The sequence below is a fragment of the Trichechus manatus genome, unplaced genomic scaffold, assembly GCF_000243295.1.
Source record: "Trichechus manatus latirostris isolate Lorelei unplaced genomic scaffold, TriManLat1.0 scaffold00036, whole genome shotgun sequence".
Lineage (NCBI taxonomy): Eukaryota > Metazoa > Chordata > Mammalia > Sirenia > Trichechidae > Trichechus > Trichechus manatus.
In genome coordinates this window covers 6,621,963-6,644,263 of record NW_004443972.1, presented here as the reverse complement: position 1 = coordinate 6,644,263, position 22,301 = coordinate 6,621,963, and the positions used below count along the sequence as shown (strand labels likewise).

Below are 22,301 nucleotides of genomic sequence, written 5' to 3'. Positions count from 1 at the left end.
GTCTAGGGCCTTTTTATTTGTACTTTCTTTTTTAATATTTTATTGTGTTTTTGGTGAAAGTTTAGATGGCAAATTAGGTTCTCATTTAACAATTTCTATGTATATTGTCTGGAGCCCTGGTGGTGCCAGTGGTTAAGCGTTTGGCTGCTAACCACGAGGTTGGCAGTTTGAATCCATTAGCCACTCCTTGGAAACCCTACGGGGCAGTACTACTCTGTCCTATAGGGGCTCTATGGGTAGGAATCGACTCGACAGCAACGAGTATACATATTGTTCAGTGACGTTAGTTACATTTTTCACAATGTGTCAGCATTCTCATTATTTCCATTCTGATTGTTCTGTTTCCATTAATCTAGCTTCCCTGTCCCCCCTTATCTTCTCATCTTTGGTCTAGGGTAAATGTTTACTGTTTTGGTTTCACTTAGATGATTATTTAGAGGAGCACAGTACTCACAGATAATATTATTTATTTTATGAGCTAATCTGTCATTTGGCTAAAAGGTGACCTCCAGGAACATCCAGTTCCAAGTTTAAAGGGTTTCCCAGGGCAATAGTCTCAGGGGTTCCTCTAGTCTCTACTAGTCCAGTAAGTCTGGCCTTTTTATAGGAATTTGAGTTTTATTCTACATTTTTCTCCCATTCTATCTGGGACCATCTATTGTGTCCCTGATCAGAACGGTCCGCAGTGGTAGCTGGGCACCATCTAGTTCTTCTGGTTTCAAGGTAGGTGAGGTCATGGTTTGTGTAGACTATTAGTCCTATAGACTAGTTTCTTTTTTGAGTCTTTGGTTTCCTTCTTTTTCTTTTGCTCCAGATGATTAGAGACCAATAGTTGTATCTTAGATGGCCACGCACAAGTTCTTAAGACCCCAGACACTACTCACCAAACTAGAATGTAGAACATTATCCTTATGAACTATATGATGCCAATTAACAGAGTTGCCCCACGAGACCATGGTCCTAAGCCCCCAAAACCAGTAAACAAATCCTGTGAGATGTTTGTTTGTGTCTAGAAGTAACTATAACTGTGCCCCCATGTGCTTTATTTTATATATAATAGGTATGCAGCACACATAAACACGTATATACATATGCTCACAGAGACACCTATACATGTGCATCCATATATGCATATGTCCCTTCCTATACATACATATGCATACATATCCATCTATGTAACCACACACTGCATTCTTTCTTTACAACAGATTTTTTTTCTTTTCCCATCTTAAGGAGCGATTGCATATATAATCATGGTTTTAATTTTTTTTTTAAGTTCTTAGTGTTGTTGTCGTTAGTTGCCATTGAGTCAGCTCCAACTCATGGCAACCTTATGTATAACAGAACAAAACATTGCCAAGTCCTGTGCCATCTTCATGATCATTGTATGTTTGAGTCCATTGAAAACCCTTAGTAGGCTGCTATAAAAAATTAACCTTGTTGTCAAAGGATAATGAAGAAGACCAAAGATTCAGGGGAAGGATTAGTCCAAAGGACTAATGGACCACAACTACCACAACCTCCGCCAGACTGAGCCCAAAACAACTAGATGGTGCCCAGCTACTACCAGTGACTGCTCTGACAAGGATCACAATACAGAGCGGAAGAAAAATGTAGAACAAAATTCAGATTCACAAAAGACCAGACTTGCTGGTCTGTCAGAGACTGGAGTAACCCCAAGAGTACGGCCCCTGGCCACCCTTTTAGCTCAGTACTGAAGTCACACCTGGGGTTCACCCTTCAGCCAAAGATTAGACACATTTATAGGGGAAACAATAACACACGTGAGGAATGTGCATTGTAGTTCAATCATGTATACAAGACTAAATGGCCACACCAACCCAAAAGCAAAGACAAAAAAGCAGGAAGGGACAGGAAAACTGGACAAATGGAAACAGGGAAACTGGGGTGGAAAAGGGGAGAGTGTTTACACATTGCGGGATTGGCAACTAATGTCACAAAACAATATGTGTATTAATTTAACAAGAAACTAATTTGTTCTGTAAACTTTCATCTAAAGCACAATTTAAAAAATTAACTTTGTCACTGTGTTTCCTCCCACAGCTAAAATACAAAGAAGTTTACGAAAGAAATAAGTCCAGCTGCACCATTAAGCCAGACGCTGTTCATATCAAAGCAGCCAAGGATGCCTACAAAGTCAACACCAACGTAAGTTCTAGAACCTTCCCCAAGCCTAATGGGGACATTTATCAGCTTCTGCAGGACATGTGGCCTCTTTTCACATCTCTTCACGTGGTTGAGCTGCAATGAGTCCAGATAAAGAGTTAGGCCCCAGGAGCATGAGTAATGATGCTGAAAATGATGCTGGGGAAGAGCAAGGTGATATAACTGTGCCTTGATGTTTCGGCCACTGCCTTTGGGTCAGGTGGCTGAAAAAGAGGAGATTTACTTCTCAAATGAAGGCTGTGTTTCGGAAAGTGACTTTGTATCTTTTATTCCTGTTCCTGGTGCTCTCCTCCTGCCCCAAACTCTAGAGCCTGCTTCTTCTGAAAGAGAAAACTGTTAGCCGCTTGGTGCTGTCAGGATTCAGCCTAGACCTTTCTCCCACTCAGATACTCCTTGCACTGACTCTTTTCTTTGTGGTGGAACATCTTAAACCCTCAGCCACAGAAACAGTTTTGTGAATTTAAATGAGCACTGACTTTATAAAAATATATAAATGGTTAATGTAACGAAACCATTATTATCCACTGCCGTTGAATTGATTCTGACTCATAGTGACCCTATAGGACACAGCAGAACTGCCCCATAGGGTTTCCAAGGAGTGGCTAGTGGATTTCAACTGCTGACCTTCTAGTTAGCAGCCAAGCTCTTTAATCACTGTGCTACCAGGGCACTGAAACCATTATAATCCAGCTAATTGCCCACTAGTGCCAGAGAGAACGTGTACTTATTCAGATCAGCAAAGTGAAGTGCCTTTAGGAACTGACAGGTAGCTTGAAGGTGGCCTGAGGATGGATTGAGTAGATAGATGTGGGACAAAGCAAATGCAGTCAAATGTACATTGTAGAATCCAGGTAGTAGTTGTATGAATATTGTCTGTTATATTCTTGCAACTCTTTTATATGTTTGAAAATTTTCATAATGAAATGAAAAAAAATCTCATCAGATTGTATACATAAAGTATTTGCATTGTGCTATGCATAAATGAGGCCTCAATTAAAAAAGAGAGGGGGGAGAAAAAACAGTGGAGAAAGAAATATGTCCGACAGTGCAGGCCCTTCCCAAGGACACTCAAATTCCATACACTGTGCTAGCTAAGCAATGCCCTTCTGTGGCTCAGATTTGGCTCGCAGCATCCAGTTCTCCAGCCCTGATGAAAGTCTAGCAAGCACACAAGCACCTCCAAAACCAGACTGCCGGGGTTTGAATCCCCACTCTGCCGCTTCCTAGGTGTCTCACTGTGGGCAGTTTGCTTAATCCCTCTCGGCAGTTCCTCAGCTGTCTATTTCATGGGGTTGTTATAAAGATTAAATGAGCTGGTATTTATAAAACACTTAGAAAAATGCCTAGCATGAAATAAGTACTATACAAGTGTTTGATAATTAAAAAAAGAAAATTAAGCCTGAACTTAGTTAGAAATCAGAAGACTTTGGCTTCAAAAGTGATTACGCTGGACTGGCACAGTTAAAGAGGTTGTAGAATCATTTCATCTAGAGGCCTTTTTAAATTTTAGCCTTTATCTATTTTGGAGTCCCTGGGTGGGCAAAAGGTTAACATGCAAACCAAAAAGTTGGCAGTTCTGTTCGCCCAGAGACTCCTTGGAAGAAAGGCCTACTGGCCTACATCTGAGACATCAGCCATTGAAAATCCTATGGAGCACAGTTCTACTCTGACACACATGGGGTTGCCATGAGTCAGAGTCAACTAGATGGCAACTGGTTTGTTTGTTTGTTTGTTTAATTATGGGACTGGAGGATCCTACCAGATGACCTCTTGAGTGGCTGACTAGCTGCAGAAATCGTACAAAAATTTTAATTGGGGCTCTCTCTTGCATTACGAACTGGTGTGTTCAAATGCATGCTGAGTACCTGTGTGCTGTGTGTACTTATGAATTCTGCCTGCTGAATGAAGGAATTCCTTTTCATCTCTTTAAAAAACAGCTGGACTACAAGAAGCTGTATGAAGCAAACAAAGCCCACTGGAGGTGGACGCCTGATCGACCAGACTTCATCCAGGCAGCCAAGTCATCCCTGCAGCAAAGTGATGTAAGAAAGCAAAGACAAAGACAATCATAACTGCATGACAGAGCTGAGAAATAAAAAATCATCATCATCACTCATAATAAGCACTGTGGTGGATGTTAACCCTACCTCCACCAAGGACTATAGGCTTGTGAGGAGTAGAAGACCAGCTTAGGAAGCCAACCTGGCCACAGAGCCTGCTATCCCAAATGGGTCAGAGCCCCGAGGCTGGGGAGAACCAGGAGGGAGAGCAAGCTGGGAGGGCTTTGTCCTGGCAGCTGGGCTGGAAAGGAGGAGCCCAGTAGGCAGTGAGGGGGGCCAGGGAGCCCCTCCTCTCATTCTGGTAACAAGACCTCATTAGTCCCCTAAAGGGGGAACTCTCCATGGATTTAATCAGATGCCCACCATCCTCCTGTGCTTGGAACCATTTATCATCTTCCTCTGCCTTTCTTCTGTTAACAGTTTGAATACAAACTGGACCGAGAGTTCCTCAAGGGTTGCAAGCTTTCTGTCACTGATGATAAAGACATGGTGCTGGCCCTGAGGAATTCTTTGATCGAAAGCGATGTAAGTATCCAGTGTCTTCCATCTTCTGTACCACTGTCCCCAGGGGCACCCAGGAAAGGACAGGGGAGGACTGCTCCTGCAGGAGCTTGGGTGTGGGTCCTGAAATATGACCCCATCGTGACTGGACAGCAGTGACACGGCAGAGCAGGGCAGCAGCGGTGCAGAGGCTCTACCATCCAAGTGATCACTGTTGATTTATGCTGCACCCCAAGACCATTCACACAGCAAGAATTAGGAGTCTGAAGGCCTGCCTGGATTCTGAATGGAAGCCTTCCATTTATTTTCTGTAGGACTGTACTCTTCTGATGTTGCAGTTTCTTCATCTGGAAATCAAGGAATAATAATGCCTCCCCAGGCTAGGGGGAGGGTCAAATGACATATTTGAAAAATGCTTTAAACTAAAGGTTCTATGTGTAAAGACTCATTGTGAGATCTATTTTGATTGCCATAAAAGGCTCAATTTGCAAGAGATAAAGAAAAATTCCCTTTGAATATTTCCTGAGATTTCCAAACATCAAATCTTTCACTGAGTTTTAAGGTTCCTAGTGTGTCAAAGATGCTAGTCTCCCAGCTATATCTAGTGGTTTGGAGGCTAAATAAAAATATGCACGATACTCAGACGAGCTAAAGAAATGTTGGGTTTTTTTGGTTTGTTGTTTGTTTTACTTTTTTTCATTCCTGTAGCTAAAATACAAAGAGAAACATGTCAAGGAAAGAGGAACCTGCCACGTTGTACCCGACACTCCTCAGATTCTACTGGCAAAGACTGTCAGCCATCTGGTGTCCGAGGTAACCATGCCACAGCCCATATGCTCCACTTCCTTCTCGGGCTAACGCCCCAGGCAAGTGATTTAACAAGCTCTCTGTGGATTCCCTCAGAACAAGTACAAGGACCATGTCAAGAGGCACTTGGCCCAGGGCTCATACACAACACTGCCAGAGACTCGTGACACTGTTCATGTCAAGGAAGTGACCAAGCATGTCAGTGATGTAAGTGACCACCACGGGACTCTGGGCAGCAACAGTGCCACTTTTCCTTAGAATCCAGGGATGGACTGTAAGCTCACATTTTGCTTACCAATGCTTTCCTTTATATAGCTTCCCTCTCATCATCAATACTAATATGTGAATCTTGAACTCTGGTTAAAAAAAGAATCCAATATTACTGGCTTTCCACTTATGGCAATTATGGTAAATGTGGATTTTGCCACAGGGTATGTTATCTAGCCGTGTAAGATGTTACTGGACTAGTGTTAGTATGGGGAAGAAGCATTGATTGTTAAGAGTAGCCTCTCCTGTCCTTATACTGTTAAATAATTTTTTTAAATAAATTTTAAAAAATAACAGTTGCAGTCAATTTGATTCCAACTCATGGCAACCCCACGTGTGTCAAAGTAGAACTGTGCTCCACAGGGTTTTCAATATTTTTCAGAAGTACATCACCAGACTTTTCTTCTGAGACGTGTCTGGGTGGACTTGAACTGCCAACCTTTCAGTTTTAGAGAAGTATAAATCACGTCTTTGTACTTCAACAATCTCTGTCCATGATATCCTTACCAATAATGCTGTAGTAACCACGGTATTATGTTTTGTGAGTTCCTTATGGTTCCATCTTAAAAAAAAAAAAAAGTGGAAATGATGAATAAGAGTTGACTTTTGCTTGTAGTCAATTCCCCCAAAGATTGCTGGGAGGTTCTAGTGTTGGGTTCTAGGATAGAAATGACAGGGAAGAACTAATTAGAACATGGGTTGAAGATCTAAGTCCCAGACTGATGTCAAAATAGGGAACTATGGAGATCTTCTCACAGTTCTTCAAGTAAATCAATTTTATTCCCAGCTTTCTCTACTCACACCAATAATTCTGGCTGTGTTTAGACAAATTACAAAAAGAAGTATGTCAAGGAGAAAGGAAAGTCCAACTACTCCATCATGCTGGAGCCACCAGAGGTGAAACACGCTATAGAAGTGAACAAGAAGCAGAGTACCGTGAGTTTCCCCTACTTGATGCTCTCAGAGACCCTTTGTGCAATGGAACCTAATCTGGTGCCTGCTAGGGCTTGCTTCAGTGAGTGGTTACCCCCACTTTTTCATCTGATAGTTTAAAAAAATGGTGGGAATTGGTTTGGTTTTAAGTAAAAGGAGCTCTGGTGGTGCAATGGTTAAGAGCTTGGCTGCTAACCAAAAGGTCAGCAGTTAGAATCCACCAGCTGCTCCTTGGAAACCCTATGGGGCAGTTCTACTCTGTCCTATAGGGTTGCTATGAGTTGGAATCGACTCAATGGCAAAGGGTTTGGTGTTTTTCTGTTTTTTGTTTTTTGTTTTTAAGTAAAAAAGTTTGCTTGTGCTTTGTGTGGACTTTTTGAAAGATGGTGCATCTCTCAAGTGAGTAATTGTTATCCTTCTGCCAATAAAGGTCGCTTACAAAAAAGATGCCAAAGAGAACCTGCATTACACCGCAGTAGCAGATCGGCCAGACATCAAGAAGGCCACGCAGGCAGCCAAACAGGCCAGTGAGGTAAGGGTGTGCCTAAAATGTCCCCATTCCCAAGCCTACTGCCAACAAGTCATACAAGGCTCCCATCACGTGCCAATGTGTTGCCCATTTTTTGTTTTCTTTGATTCAGGTGGAATACAGAGCTAAGTACCGCAAGGAAGGCAGTCATGGCTTAAGCATGCTTGGTCGCCCAGACATTGAAATGGCCAAGAAGGCAGCCAAGCTGAGCAGCCAGGTAATCTGGGCTGGCAAGCAGCAGCTCTTAAGAGGAGATAAAAAGAATCTTGCAGGGGGAGGTAATTCCCGGAATGGAAGTGCAGTATTAGCAATCAGAGAGACACTGGGTCTTTGATAGCACTGAAGGCTTTGAAAAATTATAGCATGAAGTGTTTCTCTCTAATCTGTCTAGGCCTTTCTGATTCTCCACTTTCCCATTTATGGGTATATGTCTAGGTGTCTGTGTGTTTAACAATCTTCATGTGACAAAAACATCAGCACATAAGGTCCTACTGAAACCCCTCCCCAGGCAATGAGAATAACACCCCAAAGGTCTGATTCATACTTGAATTGCCTGTGGGAGGTTTGTTAGCAAAAGTCATGAAATTCTAACTTCTGGAATCCAAACAGATGCAGTCACATTTACTCTTTCATTCAACATACATATATTGAGTGCCTGGGCTAGGAATGGGGAGGATGACTGAATGTCTTCAGACTACATGTCTGTGGATAAATAATTACAATTTGGTATAAGTGTTTGATAAAGGGATACACAGGATGTTGAGGGGGAATGCTTCATTCTAGCAGATGTCATCTTATTGGGAAGAAGATGGACCCAGAAATATGTTGACCAAACCTGGTTGCCATATTACCTATTTTTCTTGTTATTCTCCAATTATCTGTGATACCCCATATTATCACAGGTTTTCAGACTTTAGCTCACAGACCCCATGATCTACCACCAGATCTCTCAAAGGAACAAGTTTGGTTCCCTAGAACTTGAGCTCAAGAATATCTTATTTCTCTTCCAATTTAGAGATACAACTTTCATTTGTTCATTAACTGTTCTTTCAGGTTCTTGTTTGAGGAAATAATTTTGGGTAATTTGTTTGCTATATGGACTGACTTTCAGCAATACCAAAGATGGAATTTCAATCGTTTAGAATATACAAATTAGTAACGTCAAGTGATAGAACCTCAAAACAAGTTTGAAATTAGAAAGAGGCAGAAAGTTCGGACGACTAATTACAATATGATTTTTTTAAGTTTTTTATTTTAAAAACTCTGTGCAGTATTTTTATTATAAGTTAATGGAATTGTATAAGCATTTGAGAACAAGATATGAAATCACCAAAAAAACTGGTGGAATCTCTAAAAGTGATGACATGTAATAAGATCTTATTAAATAAAAATACCTTTTTTTAAGGTCATCTCATTATCAAATTAAAAACAAATGACTTTGAGGTTGAAATTTTGAAAAAGCTGTACTGTTTGTGAAAACCTAGAGGCTTATATTTCTAATCATAAGTGAATCTTATGGCATGGAGAATGGGACCCAGCCAGATCCTTTTTATGAGCTCACCTTCCTGGGTTCACTTCCTGTGAAAGGCTCACCTTCCTGCATTCACTTCCTGCAAAAGGCTTGCCTCTGGATTCACAGTTTGGGCATCTTCATCGTGTGGCCCCCTGGCCCAAGGGGGTTTCAGCTGCGTGTGAGGTCTCCCCATTCTGACTTTGCTGTCTTGCCGCATACTCTAGGTGGAATACCTCAAAGGCCAAAGGAGAGGGCACGGGCACGGCGCCGCATCTTATGACACACCTATGATGAGGCATCTTAAGAAAATTAATGTGCTCATCAGTGATGTAAGACTGACATCAGCAAGCAGATATTTCTGTCTTTCTCTTTTTCTTGTCTCCTTTCTTGGCCTTGGTCAGATGACTGACCAAGTTGCACTCTTTTCTGTTGATTTTGTGTTGGAACGTGTAGAATGCTGTGGAAATTTGTGAAAGGATCTAATTTTGCACACTATCCTCTTTCTCTGCATGAAACTTTCCCCCTAGAACATGCCAGTTGGAATAGGAAGATAGATGTGACTTGGAAATAACCTCCCAATGTACTTTAGGTGGTTGATAGTGATCAACTTAAAAGATGAAATGAAAACAGAGAATCTCATCTTCAACCACGCAAAGAAAACCTTCGCTTCTCCTAAAGATATTTACCATTGTTGATATTTAATACATTTGGTATTTAATGCAGTCTCTCATTCAACAGGTCTAGGTATTTAAAAGGCTTTCACTCACAGTTTTTTGACCCTTCGTTTTATAATCTTAAAAGCAAGAAATGTTCTCATTATTGAGCCTGTTCTTGAGCCTTTAAAGCACCAACATATAGCTCGATTACCTGAAAAAGAGCTGAAAAGTTGGAATGTTAGACTTTTAAATACAATTAAACCTTGAAAGGATAATTAATTGAACACCACTTTACTAGACTACACTCATAATAGAACACCGTCTGAGCCTGGTAGGGTTGTAAAACTCTGGTGCTGCTACTTGTTGATACGCAGCATTGCACAGTTGCTGCTTAGAGTTCCATGATTAAAACAAAGGAGGAAAAAGACTTCACTATTCCTCAATGCCAACATGTATATAGTTTTACTGCACTTACTGCCTTGTCCAACACCATTCTAAGAATTCCTGAGGTCCTGAATTGGATGTGTGTGCTTAATTTTCGAAATGGATAAGACCCAGCCAAATAGTAAGACTGTAAGTGCCGAACTCAGATTCATTTGAGTAGTCAGTCATGCTGGGCTCCATTTGTCTGGGGGCTTTCTTGTGGAGGAGTCCCTGGGTAGTGCAAATGATTTTGAAACGTTGAAGGTTTGTGTCCGTCCAGGGGCACCTCAGAAGAAAGGCCTGGAGATGTGCTTCCAAAAAATCAGCCATTGAAAACCCTATGGAACACAGTTCTCCTCTGACACACATGGGATTGCTGTTGTCAAAATCGACGCAACTGCAGCTGGTTTTGATTTGGCTTTTTTTTTTTTTTTGGTCTTCTTTTACAGAGGGGAGGCCTAACTTGTTTTTAATTAAAAAGTAAGAAATTTAAGTTTACTTGACATGTAGAGAAGAAAAAGAAACTGAAGTGATACCAATGGACTTGCTACTCTTCAAATAAACACTTCTTCAGAAAAGAGCTATTATTTTCTAAAAGATAAAAAAAGGACTTTTAGCATTCTTTTAAAAGGAGCTGATTTTATTCTCATCCAAGAAGGGCCTTTGCATCTCTTCTGCCCCAGTGTCACTCTGCATCTGATTTACTTTGCTTGTCTGTGTTTTACAGCTCTTGGGCGTTTTCCTATTCTTATGGATTCCTATATCCCCTAGGAAAAGTCTTCTTTTAGTTCAGACCCCAACTCACCACCTCTGACCTTCCCTAGTAGGATTTCCATTTCTTTCTTTTGAGAATGAATTTCCTGTGATAGAAGAACCATTCTAGCATTTATTTAAATGTTGTTGTCCTAGTCTGTCCTGTTTCTGCTTACTTCTGCGTGTCTGTCTCAGTTTGCCTGCATCACGCAGCTTTGTTCTGCATGCTTATTTTTTCTCTGCATTTCCACTGTGAGTTTATTCAAAGTAAATAAGTCTCAATGTTGTGAATGAATTTTCTCTGATGTGGCAGATTTCATTGTTTTAGCATTTGAGTGGTCTCATTTTATGTCTGTTTTGATGAATATGTAAAGTTTCAGAGAAGTGAAGTCCAGCGCTGAAGTGTGAGGGGTACTGATTTTAAATGTCTACAGAGTGACATATCCGGGTGACTGGATTTTGGTATGCTAACTTTGAATGACTGATTCTTTCCTATTACTAGTAACAGAAACTCTAGGTTTCCTTGAGAGTCAAAAAGTTCGCCCTTTTAGTTGGCTAACATCTAGAACTCGCTCATTTTTCATTCTTCCTAGAGTGAATCACTGGTGGAGTTCTACTTCTGGACTTAATTCTAGAATATTATTGACAAATGCATCAGTCTGTTTTTTAATAAGGAAATTTTTGTCGCTTTTAGTTATTCTGTTGAATTTCTTGTAAACAAAACATCTTCCTTAGACGTTTTACCTAGGCATAATGACACACTCTTCATTCATTCATTCAATCAAAACACATTTATTGAGAAACTGTTAGTGTCAGGCATTGGGCTTTTAATTTAAAAAAAAATGAAGTTATTTAGTCCTTTGCATAACCTTTGCATATACTTTCGTATATCCTAAAAGTATATTTAATCTTATTTTTTCTAATTATTCTAATGTATCTCACTTCTTTCTTCTATTCTGACATCATACTGGAGGCCAATAGCCCCAAAATTCTGTTCTTTTTTTTTACTCAAAAGTTACACTATTTTTGTGAAGTTTTAAAAAATTAAAATGATATGCCAAAGTGTTATTTAAAATCACAATAAATTCTTCTAATTTAACAGATTTCTTAGCTCTAACCTTTCTTGATCATATACAACTGCTCTTTGAATTCCTTGCAGAAGACCTAAAATGCTTGTGGTTTTGCAATTTAGGAAGTCTCAAATGCTCTGAATCAATTAGATAACTTTTCTACATTTAGCCTGAAGTCTTCTTCCACTTATTTTTGTTCTGCATTAGAAAGAGGTGGTTCCCTTTCATACCTCTGGATAATATATAATAATATAATATTATATTGTTATATCACTTGGTCTTTTCCTTGATTGCCTGTTGTCCCAGCATAACTATTAATGGTGCCCTCTTTTACTCTGAAGACAGTCCCAGTCTGGATAATAAATGATATTGTCATCTTGTGTATAACATATAGTCTTTGGCCTATGTATTTCTCCCATTTCCTCAGTTCTCAAATTGATTGACATTCAGAAATAATTTGGATGTTTGCATTTGCTGTTAGATTAAATATCGAGAAAATTTCGACAAAGAGAAGGGCAAGACACCAAAATACAATCCAAAAGACAGCCAGCTCTACAAAGTCATGAAAGATGCCAATAATCTCGCAAGTGAGGTATGTTCTTCATCGCCCTCTCCAGCATTTGTTTCAGGATGTGGTATCTCACTATGATCTCCAACAGCGCTGTTTTCCATTTCCTATATTTGTAATCTCCTTTTATTTTTTTTTTCCCTTCATATGCAGGTTAAATACAAGGCAGACCTAAAGAAACTTCACAAACCTGTGACTGACATGAAGGAATCCCTGATAATGAATCATGTCCTTAATACAAGCCAACTTGCCAGTTCTGTAAGCTCAATCATTCATTCCTGAAATAGCTTGTTTCACCCATTTGCAACTAAATTCCTTCCCTGAACTCACATGCATCTCCTTCTCTGCTACTGATACACTAGATATATTAGAAAGTTCTTCTTGTGTTTGAGTATATTCTTCCAAATTGCAACATTAATCTCCCAATTCTCCATTGACTATAACACCTCACAGAATGTAATGCTTCTATTTTTAGAACATTAATCTATTTTTTCTTTGAATTAACGAATACCTTTCCTCCTTTTAAGGACATAGAATTCCTGTTTGCGACAGTCTCTTTCAGTTTTAAAACCTACTTAGTATATTCAAGCCGTGTAACATAAGTGTTTACCTATAGCATTCAATTGACAATACTGAATGTATATTTTCATCTCTTAAAACTCTTTTTTAACCCGCCACTTAGTGTTCGCTAGTTCTAATCTGGCTTGACAATGCTGCTGTGTAAATGTCTAATCTAAAGAGGAAAAACAGGAATACTGAGAAGCTTTTCCACCCATTGACTTTTTTGCCACCTTCCGCTCAGTACCAGTACAAGAAGAACTATGAGAAGAGCAAAGGCCACTATCACACAATACCTGATAATCTGGAGCAGCTGCATCTAAAAGAGGCCACAGAATTACAGAGTATAGTAAGTTGATCAAGACTGACTTTTTCCCCAAAGCACATTCATCAACAATGTCAATGAATTTCATGGATCCCCCAGAAGAGTAGTTATACTTCTAGCAGCTGCATTGAGAAAATGGTGGAAGATGTAATGGGCTTTTGAATTTAGTAACACTTTGAAATAACTTTGGTTGTTATAAACTATAACACCATCTACATATATTAGAGAAATAGTACATATACATGCAAAATATGCTACTCAGGTTACTGTCTGGGGCTGGAAGTACAAAGGTTATGTTATAAGCGGGACGATGGCCCCAATGTGCCCCACAGGTCTGTGTCCTAGGTTAGGAAATGCTACAATTCTGATTTAGGAGGATTTTAATCAGAGAAGTGGTATGATCAGATCTGCCACTGAAGGAATCTCTAGGTATTTAATAAGTTGCTAAATTTGTAAAAAAATTGAAGAGTCTCAGAGCAAAGAGTCCGCAGGAAGCGTTTGTTATCATGTGACTTCCTATATCACAAATTCAGTATTATTTAGTGTCCTGTTGAGCATTAACCAATAGGACTAAGTGACTAGAAATGTCCTCATATCATCTGCAAGCAGCATATGCCTGAGGCCTCTATTCTGTCAGCCTTCAAGACCTTATAGCCAGAAGAGCTGAGACTTGAGCATTGCCATTAAGATGCTGTGTGAATTTCAGCAAGGGCCTTTGCCTCTCTTTCAATTTCTGCTGTGTAAAATATGAACATCTAATGATTCCCTCATTCCTAATCACATGTTAGCAGGATGAGGAAATTGCATTTGTGACATAGCATGTTTCCATTCTTAAATATGTAAGCAATTATGGCCCATAGAGAGTTATTATAAACAAAGTTGCTATGTATCCATTAAATCAAGACCCCAGGTTTCTAGTAAATGTTCTTATGCAAGAAAAACTAGACATTTTTATCAGAAATATTAACTAACACTGTTAAAATGTTCACATCCGTGCTTATCAAACCTTGACCCACCTTATTGGTGGGTAATTTCCCCTATGTATTTCCTACCATCAACATTTCTTCCAGCTGATCTTTCTGTAATGATTCTTTTGCCTCCTTGAATTTTGGACAAACATCCTAATTATGCCTTGCAGACAGTAATGGTGTTTTCCCCCCAGGAAATAACAAAAAGGTGCTGGATCTGAAACACAATCAGGCCCTTTTGAATGGTGATGAGATGCTACCCAATTGGACACAATAGATGCATTAAAAAGCACTACCCCTAAACAAGTCTCTACCAAGGAGTTGACCAGAGGAGAGATTACTAATAAGATTTTTTGTCACTAGGTGAAATACAAGGAAAAGTTTGAAAAGGAACGAGGAAAGCCCATGTTGGACTTTGAAACACCAACATACATCACTGCCAAAGAGTCTCAGCAAATGCAGAGTGGGGTAAGTCTTTAAAAACCACACCACACAACACACATACCATCAAGATGATGAGAACAAACCCTGTCCACAAACACAGCTGGCCTCTCGTTATCCAAAATTGATAGATGATGCCACTTTTTAACATGTGATCAGTAAAATTATTTCCATCTCAGAAATCCTATGGTTTAGTTATTAAAAAAGTCCTAAACAGTAGATTGTTACTGTATATGTTTTACTTGGAACTATCATTTTTCACAGAATTAGAATAGCAAACTATTCCTGAAATGAAACAAATTATATTGAATATAATTTGCATTTTTCTTTGATGAATGAAAAGGCCCCTTTATACAGACACACCATTGGCTTTGGAATGCCCTAGCCTTAGAAGGATGCCCCAAGCCAAACAAAAGAGGATTAATAATTACAATGTTTATCAAGACCCCAGAAAATAAGAAGTTAAGGTGCCATAATTCCTATTTTAGAATTGTAATCAGAGGCATTTTAAGATTCTCTCTCTCTCTTTTCTTTTTCCATTTTTAACCAAAGGTGGAGAAGAATGAAATCTTGTTTGAAACTTAGAAAGTCTGCATTCAGGGGGAGACAGTCTTTTTATTTCTTTTTGCTTTTCCTCTATGTGACATATCTCCAAATGTAAAGATGAATAGTTTTTAATAAGAGTAGCAGTTTATGGAGCTTTCTGGTGCACAGAACGCCAGATAATCAAAAGTTTAAGATAGTTTCAAACAATTGGTATATCTGAGTAAGGAGTCTATGGGAGTTCCTTGTCCTATTCTTGCAAGCTTTCTGTAACTTTTAAATTATATCAAAAAGTTACAAGAAAGGAGTTCCAACATCTATTCCAAGCCTCTCAAAGATAGCCTAGTACAGGGATTGGAAAGACAGGAGAAGTTGTCGCCCTTTCTCTTAACCATGGACAAAGCCAACAAATTTCTCTATGCCTCATTGTCTACTTTATCTACGCAGTGATTTAAAAAATAGGTCATGATTATGAAAAAGACCAAGTTTGCTTTTAGTACTCTCGGACTCCTTTTCCTCTAGGTTTTTTTTTTCCCCCTTGAGTCATTTATTTCTAATTATGAAATGGAATTTTTTGTCACCTTAAGAAAAATATAGGAGGATTTCAGGAGCAAAGACTGGTGTCTTAATGGCACATCCCTCATTCCACGCTGCCAGAGGGCCAGCCCCAGTCACAACGTTATGCGGATGCATGAGGAGTCCATTAAAGTTTCTCAACTTGTGCATTTCCTTGGGGCCCTTTGCTGTGGACAAATTGTTTCCAGAACAATCAGACATGTTTCAAATGTTTCTGCTCATTAGCAGAACTCTAATCAAGTCTAGAGGTCATAAGTAGAAAGAAAACATTGTAATTTTTTTTCTTTCTAGGATTGAAAATAAATTGTAATAAAGATTATTTTTAATTTGTCTTTCCTTCCTACTTACATTAGAAAGAGTATAGGAAAGATTATGAAGAGTCCATTAAAGGCAGAAACCTGACTGGCCTGGAGGTCACGCCAGCTTTATTACATGTCAAATATGCCACCAAAATAGCAAGCGAGGTAGTGCCCACTTGCTCTCTTCTTTCCTTCTTGATCCAAATAATTACACTAATGACGTGCATCCGTGTGTTCCTTCTACCATTTTCATCACCACCTAACTTTGTGGGTTTCAAGTTGGATTCACATGTGTTTGGTACTACCACCTAATCTATTACCCATGTTAATTCTTCTAATTTTTTAATTGAATATCTAATAAAGTGTGCTTACCTTAGCATTCTATTAATTTCTATTTTTTACTTGATATTTAATAATAACTGATGAAGCTTATGACCTGTCTTTATTTGTGTCTTCACTTACTAAACTTTAAGCTGTTTAAAATTTGGAAGGGTTTTGTTTTTTTTTTTTTGGCTGTTTATGAAAGAGGAACGATTTATACTTTCTTGTCAGTGTTGTTGCTTTTATTTCGTGATATAGAAAGAGTACAGGAAAGATCTAGAAGAAAGCATCCGTGGGAAGGGCCTCACTGAAATGGAAGATACTCCTGACATGCTTAGGGCAAAGAACGCCACGCAAATCCTCAACGAGGTAGGCGCACACCCAACAACAGGTACATAATTAGCAGAGCATCTTTTCCTTCTTAGCCAAGTTACGCCAAAAAACAGAGAAGAGATCAAAGGAAATTTTTTTAAATTCCTAATTCCATATCCAACATGATCATTAACAATTAAATAAGATATATCTCAATTTCTGATGAATTTGCTAATAACAGTCTGTTCCTAAGTGGTCATCATAACCACTTAGTTATTTATCTAATATTATTTGATTTAAGCTTGATCCATTCAGTGTGCTTATTCAAATAAAAACACTGGAGTGCTGTGCATCTTATTTTAATCCCAGTTATGTACCAAACCAGATGGAAAATTTGCTTTATACTTTAATTTTCTAAGTAGAGAATGCTAATACTATTCAAAAAGAGTCCTCGTATTGATTCATGTTGACACAAGCAGAGCAGTTTACTAAAGTGGGCCTCTGTAGTCACCATTCCATCCAACACATAGAATGGTGAAGGTGCATATTAGCAAGAGAATACTGCCCAGGACCACTAAGGTGGCACTTATGTAGATTTATATTCACTATTCACTCTGTACATTTATTGCCTAGTAATGGAGGTTAGGTAATCTTTTTTACGATGCCCCTGTAGAAAGACTCCACGGCAATGGGTTTGGTTTTTGTTCTTTCTTAATAGAAAGACTATAAGAGAGACCTGGAGCTAGAAGTCAAAGGAAGAGGCCTGAACGCCATGGCCAATGAAATTCCCGATTTTATGAGGGCCAGGAATGCTACTGATATTGCCAGTCAGGTCAGTGTTACTATGCCATGATCAATCTATCAAGAAAGTAGTTGGGGTTATAAGGACAAAATATTATCACTCTATTGTCTACTTGTTGGTCAATGACAGTCAATTGTATACAATGTCTTTCATGAACACCTGCCTGGTGGAATCCATTCCAATGAAAAGATGAGGGCCCTTTGCCAGGCCTGCTTCCATCAGCTTTTCTGGGTCTACAGCCACAGAGAACATTCAGAGCAAAGGGCAGCAGTTGGGGAACCAAACAGTGGCTTGGAGCTGTGGCTGACTCTGACCCCCTGGCCTTATTAGCCCTTGTTTCTTAGTCAATACACCCATCATTTGGTACCCAGAATTTCTTGCTTAGAATATGTTGGGTGTTCTTTCCTTCGCTCCTTTCAAGACCTAAATTTAAAACACAGTTTTTAAGGATCTTATGTTTTCTAATGCTAATTGGTATGTATCTTTTGCTTACTTTTCATTCTCCTAGCTCTTATGTATACAACCCATGCTTTACTGTATGTTGATTACATCTCTCCTTACCCATAGCCCCATATTATGCCCAACTAGATAGTAAGTCTCTCAACAGCTAGGACTCAACCTAATCTTACTCTTTAGTATTAAGTTTGAATACAGTAGGAAAAATATTTGTTGAATGTTAAATGAAGGAATCCTTTTGGGAAAGAAATACTGATCATCTCTTAATCAAACCAAGCCAACAATGTTGTGCACCTTGTAAACTTCTACCCAACTGTTGGATGTTCTTTTACAGATTAAATATAAGCAATTAGCAGAAATGGAAAAAGCCAATTTCACCTCTGTGGTTGATACTCCGGAGATCATTCATGCCCAACAAGTCAAGAATCTTTCAAGCCAGGTAAGGGTATTCATGAGAATATCACTCATACATCCCAATCGTGAAGAACAAAAGTCCTTCATACCTAAGGGTATTCTTTCAAAGCACAATTTTGTCCAATAAAAAAGAGGGAATTCATCTATGACGTAAGTTTGAGATAGAGTTAAGATTTTTATATCACAATCAAAATGGATTATAAGATGGAATTTTAAGGTGCTAAAGAACTCTTGAGAAGCCCTGGTGGTGTAGTGGTTAAAATGCTCAGCTGCTAAACAGCAAGGTCAGCAATTTGAACCCACCGGCCGCTCCTCGAGAGAAAGATGTGGCAGTCTGCTTCTATAAAGATTTACAGCCTTGGAAACCCTATGCGGTCACAACTCGACTGGACAGCAGTGGGTTTGGGGTTTTTTGGTTTTAAAGAACTCTTTCATAGTACAATCCACAACTAATGAATTAACATTTTATCATCTAAAATCTCTGATAATGGTGGTATAAGATTTATGTACGAATCCAGAAAAAAACAAAATAGACGACCCAAATTTGGATTATCAGTCTGTTTAAATGAGATTGAGCTTCTATCATCAACACTATCCCTACAGTTTAACCCCGATCCCTCCCACTGATGGGTGACCCTGCCTCTTACAAGTACAGAGATGAAAAGTAGGATGTCCTTCATATATCAGGATATACCTTACTTGTTTTAATCTTCAGTGATGGTCAGGAGACTGAAGTTTGTTTGTTTCAAATTAACATTTTTGCTTGTCTTTTGATTGACGCATCCTAAAGCAGTAGTTGGAGCCCTGGTGGTGCAGTGGTTAAGAGCTACGGCTGCGAACTGAAAGGTCGACAGTTTGGGCCCACCAAGCTGCTCCTTGGACACATTGTGGAGCAGTTCTGCTCTGTCCTATAGGGTCGCCGTGAGTTGGAATTGACTTAATGGCAACGGGTTTGGGTTTTTTTTCTTTGTTTTAAAGCAGTGGTTACCTAGTCCAGCTGTGCTTTATAAACAGCTGGGACTATAGATTCCCTGGCCCCGCCTTGAATTTTTTGAGGCTAGTAAGTCTGAGATAAATGAGCCCTGGTGGTGCAGTGGTTAATTGCCAAGCTGCTAACTGAAAGGTAGGCAGGTTTAACCCACCAGCCCACTTCGGGAGAGAAAGATGTGGAAGACGACTTTCGTGAAGATTACAGCCTTGGAAACCATACAGGGCAGTTCTACTTCTCTATGAGTTGGAATCTACTCGATGGCAACAGGTTTGGTTTAATCTGAAGGCTGAGATAGTCCCTGGAAATCTGTGTTTGTTTGTTTTTAATCTTCACAGATGATCTTTTGATGACCAATCAGGTTTGGAAATCATAGATTTAACCCTTTATTAGCAACATAAAATTTTGTATCATGAAATTAGACACAAAAATTATAGTCATCACTACAGAGTAGTTGAATTAGGAAATGGATATATTCAAATGGGATAAAATGAACCTTTTTGGGGACAGGAGAAGGTGAAGAATAATTACCTTTTTTTATTATCAAAATTACGTGAGCCCCAAAGTACCTTGTTGGGCTCATTTGGTCAGTCAGGAAGGACACCATTCTTGGGTTCTTTGGGCTGTGAGAGGCTTGCCAGCCATATTATCTTCTGGCTTTTTGACACTGCTAATCTTTAGAGAAAACCTCAGCATACAAGCCTGTCCCTGGGAGAGATTAAGTCACTTATACTCTGCTAGTATGTGCTCTCCTGGGCACTCCTCAACTGGCTCCACAAGGCCTGAAATAATGGACCAGGCACGTTACTTCATTCTGGATTCGGATCAGTATTTACATGTAAGTGATCGGAGAGTGCTGCTGCTTTCCACAAAATTGCTTCTGAGATTTTCAACGGGAGTCTGTATTTTATAACTTCTGCTACAAAGAGTGAAGCGCTCAATTACTAGCCATAAAGGTTGACAGCTCAAACCCATCCAGAGGCACCACAGAATACAGACCTGGTGATCTGCTTCTGAAAAGTCACAGCCTTGAAAACGCCATGGAGCACAGTTCTACTCTACACACATGGGGTCACCAAGAGTGGGAATCGACTCACTGACAACTAACAACAACAAACCTCAGACTTGGGGGTTAATGCAAACAGTGTGATCTGACTCACAAATTCAGGACACTGAATTCAGAATACTGAATACTTCTCCGTAAGCCATGGAGTACAGGTCCTTTTCTTCTCAGAATACCCCGAGCTCCATGTGTAAATTCATGGCTCTTCTTGCAGTGACTACAAACCCGTTGAGGCAGATTTTGCTTTACCTTAAACGGAAAAAAAAAAAAAAAAAAAAAGAAAAGGAGAATTGGTTCTATCCTTTACCCAGGGCAATTCTTTTACCCAGGGCGATGAGACCTGTTTGCCTAACATTTGCATAACTATGAAGAATCATTCAGGTGATTTTTTTTTTCCTGAACAAAGAACAGAACATCTGCTCCAGTGACCTGCCCTTTCCTTCAGGAAATGTGGGGGAGGGTAGAACAATCTTTGCTCTAACTGGTTTCCTGTTAGCTGAGCAAAATCTAGGCTGAAAGCTTTTATTAGTTGAAACTACTTCTCTTTTTGGTGTTTTTGAAGAAATTAAATTTTTGAACACTTATAAAATGTAATTCATATACAATGCAATTTAGATAGAGGATAGATAGATAAGTAGATAGATGAAGGAAGGAAGGAAAGGGGAGGGAAAGAAGGCAGAAAGAAAGAAGTCTTAATCCCATTACAAACGGGACAAGTCTCTTTCCTCAGCCCTCATCCCTCTATACCAGAAATTCCCAGAAAAATGGGGGAAACTGGAACGAGATAAAACTGAAAGAAAAGTGAAAGGATGTTGTGACAAATGATGAAAGAAAAATAAGGGCTATAAGAACTAGTGTTCAGCTACCCAGAATCACTGGTGATGATTAGTTTCACCTGGGGGATTTACCGTGTAGTGCCTGGGAGAAGCACAGCCCCTGTGGACAGGTCTCTCCAACCAAGGGCAAAGACGGGGCTGGGAAAACACAAGGAAAAGTGATGGCGTGCTTAGAGCAGTCCTTGGCTGGTCAGTTCAGATTCTCTTGGTTATAGGACAGCTCCGGGTATTTCTGTTGAGAAGAGTCGTGAGTCTGCTTCAGGATGGTTTCTGCAGAGTCAGAGCCCTGTGTGTTCTGGGAGCACCTTCTGGGCCTGTCCTCTCGCTCAGTGCTGCAGCCCCAGCCCTGACCACACCTGCTCGTGGCTCTTCAAATGAGACCTGCTCTTAAACCTCCTCCTCTCCCTCTGCCTGTGGAATACTCTGACTCCTGGCTGAATGGTTCTATCCAGTTGCTCGAAGAGTATTGCCACTGTAGGCATCCCCATCTCCCTGCCAGGAGTCTCCTTGGCTGTAACTTCATGCCTGTGGACCAGCTAGCAAGGGTCTTTCTCTGCCAGCTTCACCATGACAGTGGGTCTTATTAAATGCCCAGGCTTAGTTCTCCTGGAAAGAAAAGTTCTCGCTGACAGAGAGGATTCTGCTTTGTAAACTACCTAATGTCCTTGAAGGGAGTCCCTGGGTGAACCAAATGTTTAAGAGCTCAACTACTAACTGAAAGGTTGGTGGTTCAAGTCCACCCAGACATGCCTAAGAAGAAAGGCCTGGCAATCTGCTTCCAAAAGATCACAGCCTTGAAAACCTTATGGAGAGGAGTTCTACTCTACACACATGGGGTTGCTGTGTACCCGATAGCAACTAGTCTGTTTTTTTTTTTCCAATGTTGCAAAGATTTTTGTTTTTTTTTTTTTATTGTACTTCGGGTGAAGGCTTACAGAACAAATAGTTTCTTATGGAACAGCAGTACACATATTGTTTTATGACATTGGTTAACAACCCCACAGCATGTCAACTCTCTAACTTCTCAACCTTTTTTTTTGGTGAAAATACACATAGCCAAAGATACACCATTTCAAAAATTTCTACATGCACCGTTCAGTGACATTGACTACGCTCTTCCAGTTGTGCTGCT

General features: G+C 39.7%; 1 protein-coding gene across 1 annotated transcript in view; it reads left to right on the top strand.

The window, feature by feature from the left end:
• The window catches only part of NEB (nebulin), a 249,118-nt gene that overhangs the window by 202,354 nt on the left and 24,463 nt on the right, over positions 1–22,301 (top strand). The window contains exons 118-133 of the mRNA XM_004375379.2: positions 2,065–2,169; positions 4,125–4,229; positions 4,668–4,772; positions 5,457–5,561; positions 5,652–5,762; positions 6,648–6,758; positions 7,186–7,287; positions 7,397–7,501; positions 12,181–12,291; positions 12,421–12,525; positions 13,070–13,174; positions 14,482–14,586; positions 16,032–16,142; positions 16,557–16,667; positions 17,329–17,442; positions 18,203–18,307. Coding sequence (XP_004375436.1) covers positions 2,065–2,169; positions 4,125–4,229; positions 4,668–4,772; positions 5,457–5,561; positions 5,652–5,762; positions 6,648–6,758; positions 7,186–7,287; positions 7,397–7,501; positions 12,181–12,291; positions 12,421–12,525; positions 13,070–13,174; positions 14,482–14,586; positions 16,032–16,142; positions 16,557–16,667; positions 17,329–17,442; positions 18,203–18,307 — 1,716 coding nt within the window. The remainder of the gene's footprint in view (positions 1–2,064; positions 2,170–4,124; positions 4,230–4,667; positions 4,773–5,456; positions 5,562–5,651; positions 5,763–6,647; positions 6,759–7,185; positions 7,288–7,396; positions 7,502–12,180; positions 12,292–12,420; positions 12,526–13,069; positions 13,175–14,481; positions 14,587–16,031; positions 16,143–16,556; positions 16,668–17,328; positions 17,443–18,202; positions 18,308–22,301) is intronic.